We start from the raw sequence: 18,706 nt of genomic DNA, 5'->3' as shown, positions 1-18,706 counted from the left end.
TTACATCATAAACGCTATCGGATGATATTCAACGTCGAGCAATTCTTCTCGAATATAAGTGCAAGTAGCGATTTAAAGGTGCGTAAGTAAATGTTTGTAGACTATCTCCACCTCTAGCGTTCAGAGACGATGAGTAGAGAAGTACTGAGTACTCAAGTAGGTTTTCCCTACATACAGAAAATACTGGAATGTTGGTGATATAGGATCGTTTCTACTTCAAGACTGTTTCAGTATTAAACAAAAAATAGACCCCTGAATACTAACTTTTTACTTATGCAATAGCGATTACAAAGTATTACTTACCCTCTACTCAAGAGGTTTTTCAGGTGGAACTACCTACTTTTAGGACTGTGTATGTCAAAGTAGTTTGAGCTTACGTTTATATCACCTTGACAAGTGACATTATCACACATGAAAATGATATTATCGCGTAATACCAGAAGTTAACACACGTTAATGTGTTTCGGAATTCACTAGAAATTGGTTACTAAGAGAAGTATATCCTTGTGTACACAATAGCGGAGAGAATATTTAAAATGTAGTAAGCAGGCCGATGGGTATTCATTGAGTTGTATAAGCATAAAAAACATTCCCGCGCGCGTCTTAGGATTAGGTGGTAGGGTTAGGCAGGGTTGGGTTTAGGAGCGCGCGGGAATGTTTTTTATGCTTATACAACTCAATGAATACCCATCGGCCTGCTTACTACATTTTAAATATTCTCTCCGCTATTGTGTACACAAGGATATACTTCTCTTAGTAACCAATTTCTAGTGAATTCCGAAACACATTAACGTGTGTTAACTTCTGGTATTACGCGATAATATCATTTTCATGTGTGATAATGTCACTTGTCAAGGTGATATAAACGTAAGCTCAAACTACTTTGACATACACAGTCCTAAAAGTAGGTAGTTCCACCTGAAAAACCTCTTGAGTAGAGGGTAAGTAATACTTTGTAATCGCTATTGCATAAGTAAAAAGTTAGTATTCAGGGGTCTATTTTTTGTTTAATACTGAAACAGTCTTGAAGTAGAAACGATCCTATATCACCAACATTCCAGTATTTTCTGTATGTAGGGAAAACCTACTTGAGTACTCAGTACTTCTCTACTCATCGTCTCTGAACGCTAGAGGTGGAGATAGTCTACAAACATTTACTTACGCACCTTTAAATCGCTACTTGCACTTATATTCGAGAAGAATTGCTCGACGTTGAATATCATCCGATAGCGTTTATGATACTACTTTTACATCATAGAATATAGAGTTATAAAAGTAAATAATTTTAGGATAATCTACATCATCAAGCTGAAAAGAGGATGTACCATGAATTAGTACTTACGGAACATGATGAAGTGAAAATTCCTTATGGGCTCTATCACCAAACTATGACTGAATTGGACATAATTAATATCGCGAATTCTCTTATTCGCCAATCTCACGTGTATGAGTTAGAATTTTGTCAATGTCATCTCAATGAAAACCTCCTCAAGATTCTATTGGATAAAATTCGCGGATTTGAATCTGGGGTATACGCCTTCGCACATTCCGCTCATAGTCATTGATCATTATAAATTCACGTTCTATTTCAGTATATCTTATCCGTAAAATATTGAGATACAGCTTTATCGTTATCGCATTGTTCTGTATTACTAATGTGTTAAGGCGCGAATTGGTGGTATCGCAGCGAATAATGCTCATTTGCTACTGGTATAGGCATTAGTCTCGATAGCCTTACTAGATAGACTATAGTCAGAGTTGATCAGTGTTAGGCTGTTCATAGATCATTTAGCGTTTTATGCGTTAAGTTTTGCGCTCGTTCAGGTCGAAATAAGAAAACTCAGCGTTACAGCACACAACGACATTGAAAAACTCATCCCATTAATCTGCGAGCTGATGAAGCAGTGTGCTTCGACAGAGCTCAATCTGCAAGAAAGTGCTGGATCCGAAGATTTTCTGATTATTTTGAGTAAACTTATCCAGCACCATCAGGTATTGGTGATGGAAAAAGCTAGGCGCTAATCTAGTATAGAACCTCTCGAAGTGATATTTCCTAATACCTCATTTCCGTAGGTGAAATTGAAAAACCTCGATCTCAGCTACAGGGAGAACATTAACTTTACGCAACTCGGGACTATTATTTCGAGCGATCTAACATATTTGTCAGTTGTGAACTCGCGCTTGCAGTCAACAGATTTCATTGCTATGCAGCTCAAAAACATTAAGGTCTGCGCGATTATTGCTGGGTACAGTTGTTAATGATCACATTCTGTATGAGCGGCTGTGTAGAGATGAATGAGGGAAATTCTAGTTTAATCTTAGCATATTTAGCCTATAATATGACGTGAGTGACTAAACAACATTTTTTTCTGTTATAAGTTTGAATTTTTTATGGCTGATCATTGCTGATCGTAAATTTACAGTTTCCGATATTTTTTAGCTCCAATATCTTGACATTAGTTACAATCAGCTGGATGAAGAGTGTATGATCGCGCTGCCTGCCTTACTTTGTAAAGACAAGACGGTTACTCTTATCATGAAAGGATGTGACCTTACACCCGAGGAAATTCGCGCTTTTGAAAGTTTTGTTGATATCGGGGTACTCGCTCGTTTCTATAGTTTTGTGGATCATTTTGATATAAATTGGTGGATTTATAGGTTGAAAGCCTTGATCTGAGTTACAATGCCGATATGGAACCGGCGGGTTTGAAAGAAATTGGATGCTTCGTAAGAAAGCATTGCACGAAAACAGTTCGACTTTCAGCTTGCGAATTGGATGAAGACTCACTAATCTCGTTAAATAACGGTCTCGGAATTTATGAGGTGATCATTTGAACTAGGTCTGTTTTGTTTTCTAACTGAAATATTCAATCACAGTGTAATGCTTATGTGAGTTTTAGTCATATTGAAGCATGACATTTCATTGTTCGATAGAATTTTCATCATCAATAAAGTGTTTCTGATCACGAGCTTCATTATCTTCTTCGGTGTTGAATAAGTTTTTGCTATTAGGAGTAGAAATCGCAAAAAAAAAATTGCTCAACCGTCGGTAAATAATATTATGACTAATCTATTACGGCCTTCGAGTCGTTTGTAGTCTCGTAAACTATCTGAACATCACACCATGTTTTAGCTGCATTCGCTGGATTTAAGTAGAAATCCCGGCATTTCATCCTGCTACAAAACAGTAACTAAAGTCCTGTGCAATTCCCGTGTGGAAGAATTTAATCTGTGTAATTGCAAGATGCTTTCCATGCAAATCAGGAATCTGAGCGAAGAGATGGGAAAACGATGCGATACGGTAAGATCTTTCTGCTCAATCATAGATCCCGATATAGCGATGTAGTTCGTTTCTGCATTTTTAAATTGATATAAATCTCCTATTATTCAATTAACAGCTAAAGGCAATCGACCTCAGTGATAGCGATAGAACGAGAATCGATGAGAAATACGTGAATTCCATTCAGAGCTTCGTGAGATATAATCCTGAATGCCGCAAAGTCAAACTAGTCTTACCGCGCTTGAGTGGGGAAGATATGAAGACCTTGAGAAAACAACTGTTCTCACCCTGTAAGGGGGTATTTTCCGAATAAATATGTATCTAGATGAGAATTAGGAGATTTTCCTTTACTTGATAATGCTTTGCGTGAGCGCTACGGCCTGATAAGATTATAGGTAGGTAGGCCTACATATTGGTAGAAGTTAAGACATGCCAATGTAACTTTCCGCATTTCTGTCTATATCGATTCGGAATCCACCAGAAATTGGTTACTATGTGAGCGAAGTATTCTTGCAAAGCAACAGCACAGGCAAATTTATATTTGTTCGGTATGGATAATATTATAGAACATGATATTTCCACTTGGAGAGAAGACGAAATTTGATGTCATAAGGTAGCTCATTTTACACTATCGTAAATCTCTGTCGCTATAATGCTCGTAATCGAATCAAATTTGACCTGCAATGTATTCTGGGTAACCCTAACTCAAGGTGGGGAGTCGAATATTAACATAGTAATTCTGTTATTAAAGTTGACTATGTATAGGTACGTGCTACGCTACGGAAAAAGAGATTTAGCCAAAAGTCTGTATAGAACTGCGTTGGTTTTAAAGGTGTTACATCATGAAATGTCTGACGAAATTTGGTATGGTGCATTGTTATTATGTCCTACAACTGTGTACTAACGTTCAAGGTGAGAATTTAATGTTTAGCATGCTAATTCTGTTATTGAAATTGACTATGTATGGGTATATGCTATGTTCACGAAAATCAGATATGCGTAAACGTCGGTATTCGACTGCGATAGTTTCAAAGGTGTTCCATCATTAGATGTGTGATGAAATTTAGCACGGTGCATTGCCATAAGGCTCTACAACTACGTATCAAGTTTAGAGTTGGTATTCAATGTTAAGCATGGTAATTCCGTTATTAAAGTTGGCTATGTATGGGTACGTGCTATACGCTCCCGCAAAACAGATGTACGCAAAAAGTCGATGTAGAGTCGCGTTAGTTTTAAAGTTGTTCTATCATGAAATGTGTGATGGGATTTGGTACGGTGCATTTTTATAATGTCCTATAACCGCGTACCAACTTTCAAGGTGGGAATTCAATGTTTAACACGGTAATTCTGCTATTGAAATTGACTATGTATAGGTATATGCTATGTTCACGCAAAACAGATATGCGTAAAAGTCGGTATTCGACTGCGTTAGTTCTAAAGGTGTTCCTTCATTAGATGTGTGATGAAATTTAGCATGGTGCATTGCCATAATGTCCTACATCTACGTATCAAGTTTAGAGTTGGGATTCAATATTAAGCATGGTAATTCCGTTATTAAAGTTGAGTATGTATAGGTACGTGCTATACGCTCCCGCAAAACAGATGCACACAAAAAGTCGATGTGGAGCCGCGTTAGTTTTAAAGTTGTTGCATTATGAGTTTACTTATCAACTTTGAAGGATTGCGCAGTTTGTGGTGTGATACGCAAAATTAGTGTGTTTAAATCAGACCTGTCGTACACATAGTGATGTCGCATTAGTCCTAAATATACATGATAGAATATCAAGGAAAGTATCATCTAACGTATAATGAATGTTATTTCTTTCTCGGAAGCAAGTCATTATCCAAACACAGTGATCAAAATTATCGCAGAGCAATACCGGTTTTGCGTAAATTCCGAACAAAATCCAGAGTGTAAGAGTCTTTAGTGCATCGGAATAGTGTAGTCTTCTATCTACTTTACAAAATTTATACGATTTTTCTTGTTGCGTTCCGGGATAAAATGTAATTTTTCGCCCTTTTTGTTTATTTTTATTAAAATTAGTATCCATTAAAAAACGTCGTGTAAAGGTAATGTACGAATACAAGTACAAGTTGAGATTTCAAAGTAAGTAAGTGGTTATGTTCGTAGACTAACCCCACTTCTACGCAACGATTTTTCAGTAAGTAGTTATGTTTCTAGGCTACTTTTACTTCTATTTAACGAGTTTTCATACTAATCTGCTTTCTTTAATAACTTTCATCTTTTTCATCAGTGAGCGAAGGTAATACCGGTGTTAACACCATGGTCAGATGCGAGATAACAGCGACTCAGAGCTCATTTAGATACCTAAGCTACTTTAAAATTAGTACCCGAGTATTTGCTGCAATTATACTGCCAGATAGTTATAGCAAGAGGGTTTCGATGGTGACGTACTTGTATAATGCACATTTTGGAGAGAGTAAGTAAAGCAATGATCTCAGATAAATCCATTAAATTAAGGTAGAAGTAGCTATTTACGAACAAAAGTTAGTATTCTAGTTCTATATTTCTGTTAATACTGAAAATGTCATGAAGTTGAAGCAATCTGAAATCATAAACACTTTAGTATTAGGTACATATACGCTAAAAGCTACTTTAGTATTCTGATGGATTGCAAATACTAGTTTACTTATCAACTTTGAAGGCTTGCGCAGTTTGTGGTGTGATACGCAAAATTAGGGTGTTCAAATCAGACCTGTCGTACACATAGTGATGTCGCATTAGTCCTAAATATACATGATAGAATATCAAGGAAAAGTATCATCTAACGTATAATGAATGTTATTTCTTTCTCGGAAGCAAGTCATTATCAAAACATAGTGATCAAAATTATCGTAGAGCTGGAAAATGCGTGAGCTGGACTAACTTTTTACGTAGTTCGAAATCGCTACTTCTATACATTAATTCAAAGTATTTGTCAGTCATCGCAGCACCGCTCATATAGCGCAGCATCTATTTATTTCACGGATAACAAATTACTCCTGCTTTTATCAGAGGATACTTTCCTAGGGTTTGCCTACTAACAGTACTTAGTTTAGATTAATGAAAAATATAGTGATTGAAAATAGATCACTGGATTATAGTTTACAGAAAACTCCACAATTCTATGTGACGTCCTTGCATGACAACAGCCTTCGAACTATTCGCCACCTCATAAACACTTGAGTAGGCCTACATTTGATGCGTGTGGGGAAAACCTAGGTAAATTTACATATGCATTTAGTTTCCGGCTCTGAAAGCAAGCTTGGTCTATTATCAATAGCAACTTTTGCGTGAACTCCGTTCTATTTCACTTCATAACTACACAATGTAGATAGTCTATTCGAAAAATTCGATGTATAATTGAACTTTCCTCTGCATGATCATTAGGGCTTCTATTTTTTGTTGCTGGGCAACTTTGTTGAAGCCGAAAGCGGTATTATCTAGCAACATGGTTTAAATGACTCGCCTCCGGCGTTTATTGACCGTATTACCCGTATTCTCGTCATGCAAAAATTATGCATGTATTAGTATGAATCTCAGATGCAGCAAAGTGTGTGAGACTGCCTGTAAAATGGTGCGAAGCAGCGACTCTAATTTCCCGGCTTATAGCAAACAACGACGCTGAAATTTTACTTCAGACGCAGCAAAGTGTGTGAGACCACCTGTAAAAATTGCGCGAAGGTACATTTCTCGGCTTATAACAAATAACGACGCTGAAATTCTACTTCAGATACAGTAAAGTTAATGCGTTTGGCTATATAAATTGCGCGAAGGTGCATTTCTCGGCTTATAGCGAATAACGACGCTGAAACTCTACTTCAGATACAGCAAATGCGACCAAGTCTGCGCGAATAAGTGCATAAATTGCGAAAAGGTGCGACTCTAATTTTTCGGCTTTATTGCAAATACCGATGTTGGAATTGTACTTATGTCACATAGAACTCGAACACTATCGATGAAATTCACATAAAATCATGAATTGCTTGCCTGCGTCTAATGAGAATAAGTCGTAAAATGGGGAGGCTGCAGAGACCGTAACTTGTATACATAAAATCGAGTTTAAAAATATGGACGGATGAGTTATCTCTGACCAATAGAGTAATATAACCGCCTATAGGTTAGTGGGGTATTGCTATAATGTATGTCCAATTTTCATATGCGTTTAGTTTCCAGCTCTGAAAGCAAGCTTGGTCTATGATCAATAGCAACTATTTCAACAAATATTACATACCTATTGATAGATAGCTAAGGCACCATGTCGACCCAAAATTATACCTTTTGCCGTCCATACTTTTATAACCCTTGAAGGGGTAAAATTTGCATTACACTAACTTGCAATTGTGAAGCGGCGTTTCACTGTTGGTTTAATCACCCTTATTCTAGTGACATGAAAAGGACTGAATCGTATGAATTGTGGTCACTACAAGAATCGAGCGAAAGCGTTGTTTCACGCCGTCTTGCATCGGTCACGATTAGTTTTACTTTTCAACTAACTTGTTGTCTGTCGTTATATTCATTAGACTCGCTTTCATGCGGCTAATTTGTCCCTATCATTATAACGTCGGTGATCGCGTACCTGCAGCGAAGGTGTTCGTTTAATTATAGCAACGAGAACCGGGTCCCTGCGGCTATTCCGCTGGCATTTTAGTGCCGAGTTAAATACCCTTATACTCGACATGCAAACATTATACAGGTAGCGGTTATACTGCGAGCTGATGAATTCGTCATCTATTCGCCTAGCGTAGTTGTTCATAATCCCAACCTTCCGCTCGTATCGTATATACTACAAGCCAGTGATCGCTACATCAAACAAAACGCTCAGATCGAACGCAAGAACTCGGATCGCAGTGTCGGACGGTAGCAAAGCGGTGTACCTCGAAACATCAACCGATCTGGAGGATTTCAGCTAGTGAATCGATGCAATAACGATCAACGATATCATTGATATGCTCTTTCTTCGAAATAAAATGAACTCGTACACTATACAATGCTATTTCAAGGAGACTGAGTAAAGTGCCAATGTAAGTTTTGACGCGGCAATCATAAGTCGTAAAATGTGGAAACTGCAGAAACCGTAACTTGTACACATAAAATCAAGTTTAAAAAATATGGATGGATGATATTAGTCCTAAATACACATAATACAATATCTGAGAAAAGTATCAAGATGCGGCAATCAATGCAGCGATGATATAGCAATGGATGGATGATGTGGCACTATAGGCGTGGCGCTTGATGATGTGGCACAGATGACGTAGCAGATGAATGTACCCTTAGGGTATGAAAATGGGCGTGGCAATTAGGATGACGTGGCGCTCTCTGATTGGACGGCAACAAACGAATCCCATCCTACTACTGACATGCGACTCCGAGAAGTGCGCCAAAACGATAGGCAGCGAGAAAACCTTGGCCAAAAAGGACTGCCCTATATGCTGACCGAAAACTTCGATTCATACATAAAAGTTTAATTGTCCACAGGCACGGAAATGGCTGGCGCTGAATGTTCATGTGCTGGCGATCCGAGTCCCACAATACAACAAATGCCATGTCGAGGGAACATTATTTGCCAGTAGAGAAATACCAATTTTAAATCGTGTTCGTGTTTTAGTTTAGTACGCTTGAGCGATTTCAATGTCTTTTGACACAGCCGATAGGACGTCACGAAATAGCATCATGTAACGAAGTCATTATGCCAACGGGTGCGCCCGAAGATGTTTAATTAATATTTAGAGGACCTACCTTTTCTAACACACCTCACTCGATCAGCTTTACAGGTAAATCTGATTATGTGAGCAGAGAGAGGATAAAAATGGATAGCAATAGATGTATGCAATTCCCGATCATATTGACCGATTCAATCATGAATCATATAAAATTTTCGCGCCCAACCGGCCCCCGATGTAGATGATAAGTATTGGCAAAAAGCGCAGAGCCCGATAGGGGGGTCTGGGGGGCGAAGCCCCCAATAAGTTCGGTTTATCACCTTATGTGGAGGGCTGGTTGCGCACTATTGTCCAAGGGCCTGCGCAGTGAGTTAACGTGTTTGCGCAGACTCGTGAAAAATTAGAGGGAACATTGGTAACAGCCTTCTTACTGACTGACATACGTGGTGCTTCTAATTTCGGTGAATATTGTACATATAGATCGTGCAGTGGTTCTCAACCTTTTAGTCTTCGCGGACCCCTTTTGGACCGTCACGGACCCCCGCGAACCCCCTGACCTCATAGTCAAAATTTAGCTCAATCGTCGTGCAAACGTCATCTGTCTTGTGCAAATATCAACTGTAGGCTAGCGATAAACGCAATCAAAATGACTTTTGTTGGTAATAACATCATACTATTCATATAGGAATTGGGGAGACTCTTAATATTTGAAAATGAATCCTGAAACTGCATTTATCCAAATACGTGGTCGTGTCGTGATTTGATATGAACGAGTGCCCTAAATCCATATCCACAAAGATAGGTAGTGGTGAAACGCGTAACGCTTCCGACGAGGCGACGACCAACAACAAATATGGCACCAAAATTGAGAAACTGATTTTTTAATGGACATTATATCGTCCAGCCTGGTCATTTTTATCCAGCAGCTAATCTTGAATTTATTATGGAATAGTGGTTATGTGTATCACAGGAGAAAATGGATTTCTGCAAACACTTATAATTCATTGTGATTGACCTTACTACTCCAACTTTTTATTTTGTCACAAGGCCCAACAAAACATCTCTACGCGGCAATATGTTTGTATCAGTACGCTAATGGCAATTTAACAATTAAAATTAGTTTGCACAGTAGGATATTGCATCGCAGACGGCCAGTTCGGTGATGGGAATCCTGGGGTTTTGCCAGTATTGAAGCGGAACTTCCTTGTAATTTTTCTAATTTAAATAAACACAAATTAGGTTATCAACCGTTTTGTAAATTCAGAGGTCTCGCGGACCCCCAGAAAATGCTTCGCGGACCCCCGGTTGATAACCACTGGAGGGATTATTGCACGGTGGTTTTTTCAACGTGACACGTGACTCCGTAAACGTATTTATACAACATATACAGAAAAATGTTCACAAACAACTTTCCCATGAAATAACTTCCTCTAAATATAAACCAGGATACAGTCGCGGGGAGTTGACGAGCTCAAGCGTGACTTTTACTATCCATATTTGATATTTTCGAAGGTCACAATGGCAATCCAATACTAATCAGCCTTCAGGATTACCGGACCACGACTTATCGATCGACGTCGCCTTCCGCCACATGAGACCTCATTTTGTTGCTTGTCTTATAGATTCTTTACTTTACTTTCCATTCAGTGCACATGCCTCTTTTCTACTTTGTCTAGCCAAGGTGGGTGTCTGATTTCAAAGACTACTCCAAGTCGTCGAGACACCTTCCTATATTTTCATTGTATCGCAGTTTTCAGGAGTTTGGAAATGATGAAAACATTATTAAACTGATATCGATACTGATCTGCGATTATCGCGTTTCGAAAATTTTATTTATTTTGTCCCTCAAGTATTTTACAATGTACCCGTACATTTTATGTAATATCCTTATGCTTATACAAATGTCGTGTTCGAAATTAGAATTGTGACGTCATAGGATCGCGTTCACGCGAACCAGAACCTTTCAGGGGTTCGCACCAACCCTAATGTTTTTATATGACCCAACTGTAGCAGACGCTCCCCGTTTTTGACTTAAATTACTTATTGGTCTACAGGTCATTCCCACCCCGTCGTATATCTTAGTTCTCTACGAATAACTGCAATAACAGGCGGTATTATCCAATAAGTATAGAGTCGTATCAAATGAAAAACAAACCGAATATCATAAGTTACCGAAGCTACGTCCAGACTTCCGAAAAATTTTAAACCGAAAAACACAAAGCACAAATCTTATGTTACCTAGGTTTACGTCTGCGTTCGCCGGAAAACTGCACAACCCCGATTTGATTTCTTCCCGATTCTACGTCGAATTTCCCGGCCATCCTTTGCGTCCATGTTATGATGTCACCGAAATTCCACTGGACAGAGCCTGACCCATCCAACACAAATATGATGTCCAATTTCTGCTTACGTTCCGGGCACTCTGCAACACAATTATCAAAGTAAGAGTTAGCAACTATATCGGGATTTCCAACCCAGTGCGAATTTGTGTTGAGAGATTGCTTACTATTTTCTATTCCTTGAATCAAACTTTGGGATGTTCGACTACATACCTAAAATCACGGGAAGTAGGCTACATCCTTCCGAGACTTACGCAAACGTTGTTTGGTTGCATCAGGGCTGCAGCCAAGTCACAAGGCTCCGAGTCCCAAGTCAATCTCACTTTTATAGTTTTGACTCGAGTCGAGTCAATTTCAATTCACCACCGAGTCAAGTCCGAGTCCAAGTCAGCAAGCACAGGTTCGAGTCCGAGTCGTGGTATTATGACTCGAGTCCGAGTCCAAGTCATTGTGTTGACTGCTCAGTTTTCCAGGTAAAGTCTTGTGAAACCCATTTCTTATAACTCTGTTTGGTGATATCGAATGGTTCGCATTTACAATATACTAATTTTCCTCACTTTTGGCAGTTTCCAGTTGCATTTTCAAGTACCAGAGCCAATAGACGAAATCTTAATAGTGTGTGGTTCCTTTACTATTCTTTGATAAATACGATGAAATGTCGGTTTCGGCCGTCTGAGTCTCGAGTCATATGACTCCAAGTCGAGTCAACACACAGATCGACTCAAGTCGAGTCATTTCCGTATTTTGAAACAATGTCTCGAGTCGAGTCATAACAACCCTGGGTTGCTGTAATAACGGCGATGAACTGCCGATTTGATCAATTTTGGAACGGCTTTGATACGTTGCCGATTCATGGTAGGCGCAAAATACATGGCACGGGGATTCGTGGCCAGATAGCGCAGTGGTATAATCCGTGGCTGCAACACCCATGGGTGCGGGTTCGAGTCCGACCGAGGTCGGCTTCAGAATTCCTATACCTAATTGTTGGAGGTTTATCTAGGCTCCTCCTCGCCACCTCATCCGCGTAAGCGGAGTCTTACAAAATTCCTAGGAGTGGGCCGTGCTATAAGACGGCAGTTACGGAATAAATGAAGAATATCGGCCTGGTGTAAATGACCATAGCAGTCGACAATCACCATGAATACAACAAAACAAAATGGCACGGGGATTTGTCTGAGTGCCCGAGTATTTCACGCGTGGTTATAATGATATTGATGTCATTCAGTGTGCATGCCCCTCCTCTTTACATCACCTAGGCCAAGGTGGGTGTCTGATTCCATAGACGATTCCAAGTCGCTTCGACACCTTCCTATCTTTTCAATGTATCGCATTTTTGTGGTGTATTGAACGGATAAAAATTGCTAATAAACCAATGATGATGAATGATGATGAAGCCATTATGGCTTGCCGAAGTTGATTTGACTGTTATGACGCTGCTGATGGGAATGGAATCCAGTAAATGGTGAATTAGTATATTGATCGTGCGACTTTGCGAAGCAGAATATTTTATGACTCGAAAATTGATTCGAAAATTTGTCTCCGAGTCATTCCATATTTTCCAAACGTCGAGTACCAGTCAAGTCATTCAGAATATGTGGCTCGAGCCATTCCAATATACTGTTTCTATGACGGCCGTATATGCGAATCTCACTTTAAACGTGTCACCTAACTCACTGCAGTTCAGTTATGTGTTCCAAGCTTTTGATGAGATCTCATATCCATACACTTATACGTCATAACGCCTATATTACGACGCAGCATCAAAATATAGGCATATTGACGAATGACATGGAATTGGAGAGAAGAGCAAAGAAGAAGTATTAAGTTCGTCGTTGCTTTACTTACCTGGTTTTTTGCTATCAACAAATGACCAGTTCGATCCATTGTCCTTGGTCTCATAACAGAATCCTGGGAAATGTTGGATGCTGCCACATCTTAATACTTTTCCAGGAGCGCATACCTACAGCAAGGTAATACAATGAGTGGCTAGTGATATTTTTTACCGACCTGAGAAGTTTCACTTTTTGTGTGCATCGTTCTCACAAATAATATACAATCAATGCGATTCATTAATTGGCAACTGAATAGTATATTCATATTGAAATGAACCCATATTTTCGGCTGACACTCGTCAGGGTTAATTGTCAGCAACTAGTAAAGAATTCAAAAGAACAGCGTATATCAACAATCTTAACACAAAATATGACGTCACCAGCACGAAATGTCGAATACGAGAGCGTTCAATGTACTATTTTTAGATGATACACGGAGCTCTTTTTGTTGATACAGCCTTGGCTGGTGTATTTTGATAAAAGTCGACTCCAAGGCACACAAATGAAAGTGTGAGCGACCCTTTCCGAGTATGCGAAATCTGTCGTCTCTTGATAGGTTTCGGTCAAGAATTTCATAGAGCTGGAGTCTTGGGGCAAGTTGTATTAATGAGCTCCCTAGATGGGGAAAATATCTTGGAATTGTCACATTGTAATGGATTAATTTCGTGGCGCACAAGACCTAGGCGTCATTCTTGTTCATCTTCCAAATTAAATGTCGCAATTATAAATTACTCCTGCCCTAAAGCCCTAATTAAAGCTATTGAAAGGATTCATACATTCTCAGAATTTGGTATTGACCAACTTGAACTTACGATTAATTCATTTCGCACACTGCCAAGCGCCAACATAGCGCTGTCTTTCTGGTACGACCCAGGACGACGAACGTTGTAGCAGGTATCATTTTGCTTGAAGCTCACCAAACATTTCTCTATTCCTTCGTATGCTGCTGTCAATGAACCAACTGAGTCGTGTCATCTTTCCAGAGCAGAGAGTTTCGTGCTACAGAAATTAATCACCGACACATCGCTATTATATAGCCGAGCATGCATGGCATATAGAACAAAATCTCAGCGTGTTTTGCCACATTGCACATTCGATAACTTCCCTAAACCCCCTCTTGTTATTAACTACTACCCTCACGACCCTGTACGAGATTTTCATCAGCGAAAATCTGAAATTTTCCACCTGTGCCGGTGGTGAGCGGCGTCGATATCCCGGATAGTGAACGTAAAAGTTTCGGTGATGAGGATATCAACCTAAAAAGAAATTCAACTGTGAGTAACGACATCACAATTAGCATATTAAGATTCTTCGACTACAATTAAATCATTCATGATTCAGGCAGATTCGAAATACCATAGCCTGCCTGTCATAGGTCATAGTCCTCCTAGCTGTAAAATTCCGATATCGTATGGTACAACTTGACATTACAAGATGATGAACTGAGAGTGTAGTTATATAGGCCTATGTATATCGTTATAAGCTATATCATCACAAGCTTATGTGTGATCAACACATTCTAGAATATCAAATTTACAGTACATGCTTTCCATTAGATTTTGACGTTTGCTGCATGCATGAAACCGATTTCAGTGACTTAAGCGATGTGTCGCCTTTACAATTACAGAAATCGACGACGTACTAACTTACTCGTTGTGATCTGTGATTGTCAAATCGTAACCGTAAAATGAGGACTGGTTACTTGGACTGCTTCCGTGCGGTTGACCTCGATTTTTTGGTGCTTCCAAAATTTTGATTGCTGTGTCATTCCGTTCGACGTTGAAACTCGCAGTATTCCGGCAATAAAGCAACAGCACCATGCCAGGTAATCCGACACGGAAAATACACATGATTTTTAGCAGACTGATAATGTAGTAAAATATTAAAAATGCAAGTCTTCCAGTGCGTTGGAACTATAAACGTGGAGAGCGCCGAACCCACATGGATTCAGGTCGTGTTAATGCATTATATGTCGTAATATCATTGCTTAGCATCATTGTCCTATTCCTGGAGCATAAATATTATACATAGGCTAATTTGGGATAAAGAATAAGAATATGATGGTAGAGTTAATTGGTAAGTGCAAAGTTAATGACGTCAGCATGTGAAATATACAATTATGTGCATGGGTAACATGCTGCACTCATAACAACCTGCGTAATGATAATATATGGGGCTAAGACATTAGAAGGGGGTAATCTACCTTTTTGATGTCGATGGTGCTGCGATTTACCTATCAATCTGCACCGCTGTAAGTGCCACGCGTAATTCTACTCCGCTGCTGACTGAAAGAAGTCACCATATTCACCCTGGTCTAGTTACGACATCATGCATACCATGGCTATATTCAGCGCAGCTCCGTCTCTTACAAAATATGGCTATGTAATATCGGTTTTCCAGTTTATGTGGAGGAATTTCCATGCCACCTACCAGGGAATTTTTTTCATTGTTAGTTATATACCCCTGAATGCTATTATATTATATTGGGATTCCAATGACGTGTTCGCAGTCCTTGATTCATATGAGTATATAAATGCATAACTGCATAAATAAAATAGTATGTGATTCTAAGAGCTATTCCAAGTTTTAATCGAAGATTGGCAACATTTGCATTATCGCGCCATTTTAAATTGGACTAAATGATATGCTTACAATACGATCGTACGTATAGACTATATTTCAGTGGTTCTCAAACTATGGTACGCGAGGCCTTCAAATTGATCTGCCGAAAGTTATGCCAATTTTAATTGTATTTAGTCTACAAACTTGCTGTGCTATGAAATAGCTAAATCCACCATAAATATACTTATACACGATGGTACAGTGCATCAATTTCACGAGGGTATTATTGCGTCACTGTAAATTCACCTCAAAGAAAAACAAGCATCTGGTGAGATTGACCAACTAGGATACTAGGCAAAAAGACTACTTAATTAGTATCGTTAGGAGACTACATTTTCACTGTGACGAAATTAGAGTATAACCCAAAGTACATTAAGTACGGATTCTTCGCAATCGAATGCGGATGAGTATGTTGGCTAGGCTGTGTGGTTTGATTTACAACCGTTTTTAACGCGGGCATAACGTCTGCTAAAACGGCACATCGATTCGAAACATGCAGAAAAGTAAAATTGAGATCCATGCCTCTAATTGGGAATGTGAGCAAGGGTTCTAGGCGTTAACAGCCATTAAGTCCAAGAGACGAGATTGTCTGATTGGGTCTGGACGGACACCATGTCCGATTTGATGTCAATAATGTTATATGCAGGACAGACAAGCTTGTGCAGCAAAAAAGTTGCACCTGAACAATTAAATTGTGTTTCTTGCTATTCATTGGTATATATATATGGTATATTTTAGTAACTCTAATAAATAATATATATCGGTATATTGGAGCAAATAAGTCATTCAGGATCCAGGTGGTGGTGCGCACTGCAGTAAAACTACAAAAAGTGGTACGAGATCGGAAAAATGTTTGAGAAATACTGATATATATCACAAAAATATCCACTTTCCTGTGGAAAATATGTTGCTTTGCCCGTAAGGAACGTACGCACAGCTATGGACTCTCGGCGCTTTGAAAGTGATTCATGCGGATGACAAATCGACTGATTTCGCATCAGAAAAATGCACGTTGATTCCAGTGGAAATTCCCCCTGCTATATATCGCTAGTCAATGCTCTCGTGTTTGGTAGTTTGTCGATTTCGTGCTGGTTGTAAGGTCCGTTAAAAGCAATCACCGTCGTGGCGTAAACTCTAAACATCTTCTCCAGCAACGATGATGCGAAAACATCCTTTCTCGCTATACTTTTGTTATATATTAGTACTTCCTTCGTGTGGATGAAATCACATAAAAAATACGTTGCTACTAAATATATCACATTAAACATCTAATTAAGTAATTACCGATTTAACACATAATACTATAGATTACTGGTGTAAAAAATGAACTGTGCATCGACAGTATGTTAAAAGAACAAAACCGTAAAATATGATTTTCAGACGACGGAAACATAAAAAACATTCATTGCAAATCACTATAACTTCTACAGTTCCATTTCAGAGACCAGTTCTGAAATGCGCGGATTCACCTTAGAAAGTGTCATCGTATTGTTCGGTCGAAACGCAGCAGCGTGCTATCCATTGGTTACCTGCAAATGATCTAATAAATTTGGGAGATGGAATCGGCATTTCATACGGGATTTCGATTTTGAGCCGCATTAGCCTCCCTCGCGTGCGCCACTGCACGCGACGTGCCACCGCAACTGTCACCATTCGACGACTGATCGCACTTGATTGCCTGTAGCCAATAATGGCCAAGAGCAGTGTGTCAGCACGAATGATATATGGGTTGAGTGTTTGCATTGAACTTAAGCGGAATCCCTGAGAGTGAATCAGGGAAGTCCCGGGGTTTCCGGGAAGGCTGGTCGAGAACCACTCGTATAAACGTACGACCCTATATACCGACTGTCGCAGCGGTATGTGGTATGCAGTTGGTATGTGGGTCGTACATCACTTCGTTTGCAACAGAGAAATGTGCCCAGGCAGATTAGAGAACCTGACGTCAATGCTATTTCAGACAACCAATCGCAGACCAGTAACCCTTTCTTGCAATAATATGACCAGACCAAGGCACGTAACTCTGCAATAGGTCAGCACCTTCTTACCCATCCAGAGTGTGCGAAATCGTATAACGTTAACAGATTTTCAATTCTTGCTCGCGGACGTACTTAGTTCCATTTAAAGGATCTCGAATTGACTATAATAAAACTCAAGCGACCGATTCTTTGTCGACAAAAGAACCTGCTCTATTCTCTCCGCTTGACGCTCTCGTTTTGTGGATTCTCTCGTTGTTGTTTTTATACCATTCTTACGTCATACTACCAATTTCATCTTTATTTCGAATTGCAATCTCCCTATTTGCTGACGGCCGCACCCGATGAGTGTCAGATGAAAAACGTAGAGTAAATAAATTGCAAATGTGAATGTGTTGTTCGCTGCAATATTCAAATTCTCTACCACGAGCAACATATTTAAATATATATTATTCAACACGAGAACAAATTATAGGTTCTAATTTACCTGCATACCCTTAGCACTTAGTTGAATGTAGACATTTCGCGCTAATGCTTAGTTTTGAAGATAAGCCTAAACGCGTTTTGGAATGGTATAGTCTCACTCTTGTTTGAAATCATGGATTACGTGTTTTAATACTTGTCTGCTCAATACACGCTTATTCCCGACTTGTCGCGCAATGTCATTTGTCGGACTCTACTTAACACGATACTCAGACGACGCATTAAGCGTTTTTATTCGCTTGGTCATATTATCTCATATGGTGGATCGCACAATCAAACTTGGCATAAATGTGAGTGTCGAACTGACGAAGGTTGTGTGGGATTACCATATTTTGGAAATCTGCAAAGACGACACCATATCAAATTTTTCAGACTTGCAATACCGAGGAAAATCCGGAAAAATCGTGAGTTTTTTGCACTTCGTAGTTGACTGACTAAAAAAACGGTCAACTTTCCAGCCCAGCTCCCGAAATAGCCGCCGGAGCGTTACCTCAGTGCTGATTTACTGTA

General features: G+C 39.4%; 1 protein-coding gene across 1 annotated transcript in view; it reads right to left on the bottom strand.

The window, feature by feature from the left end:
* The window catches only part of LOC145459483 (integrin alpha-1-like), a 75,864-nt gene extending 60,882 nt beyond the window's left edge, over positions 1-14,982 (bottom strand). The window contains exons 1-5 of the mRNA XM_080338140.1: positions 14,769-14,982; positions 14,304-14,374; positions 13,931-14,061; positions 13,132-13,246; positions 11,186-11,369 (exon numbers count right to left, since the gene is read on the bottom strand). Coding sequence (XP_080194266.1) covers positions 11,186-11,369; positions 13,132-13,246; positions 13,931-14,061; positions 14,304-14,374; positions 14,769-14,968 — 701 coding nt within the window. The 5' untranslated portion in view covers positions 14,969-14,982. The remainder of the gene's footprint in view (positions 1-11,185; positions 11,370-13,131; positions 13,247-13,930; positions 14,062-14,303; positions 14,375-14,768) is intronic.
* Positions 14,983-18,706: the final 3,724 nt, after the last annotated feature.

This window comes from Botryllus schlosseri, chromosome 16 (genome assembly GCF_051294905.1).
Source record: "Botryllus schlosseri isolate E-star chromosome 16, Bs_hap1, whole genome shotgun sequence".
NCBI lineage: Eukaryota > Metazoa > Chordata > Ascidiacea > Stolidobranchia > Styelidae > Botryllus > Botryllus schlosseri.
This window is presented reverse-complemented; position numbering and strand designations above follow the sequence as displayed.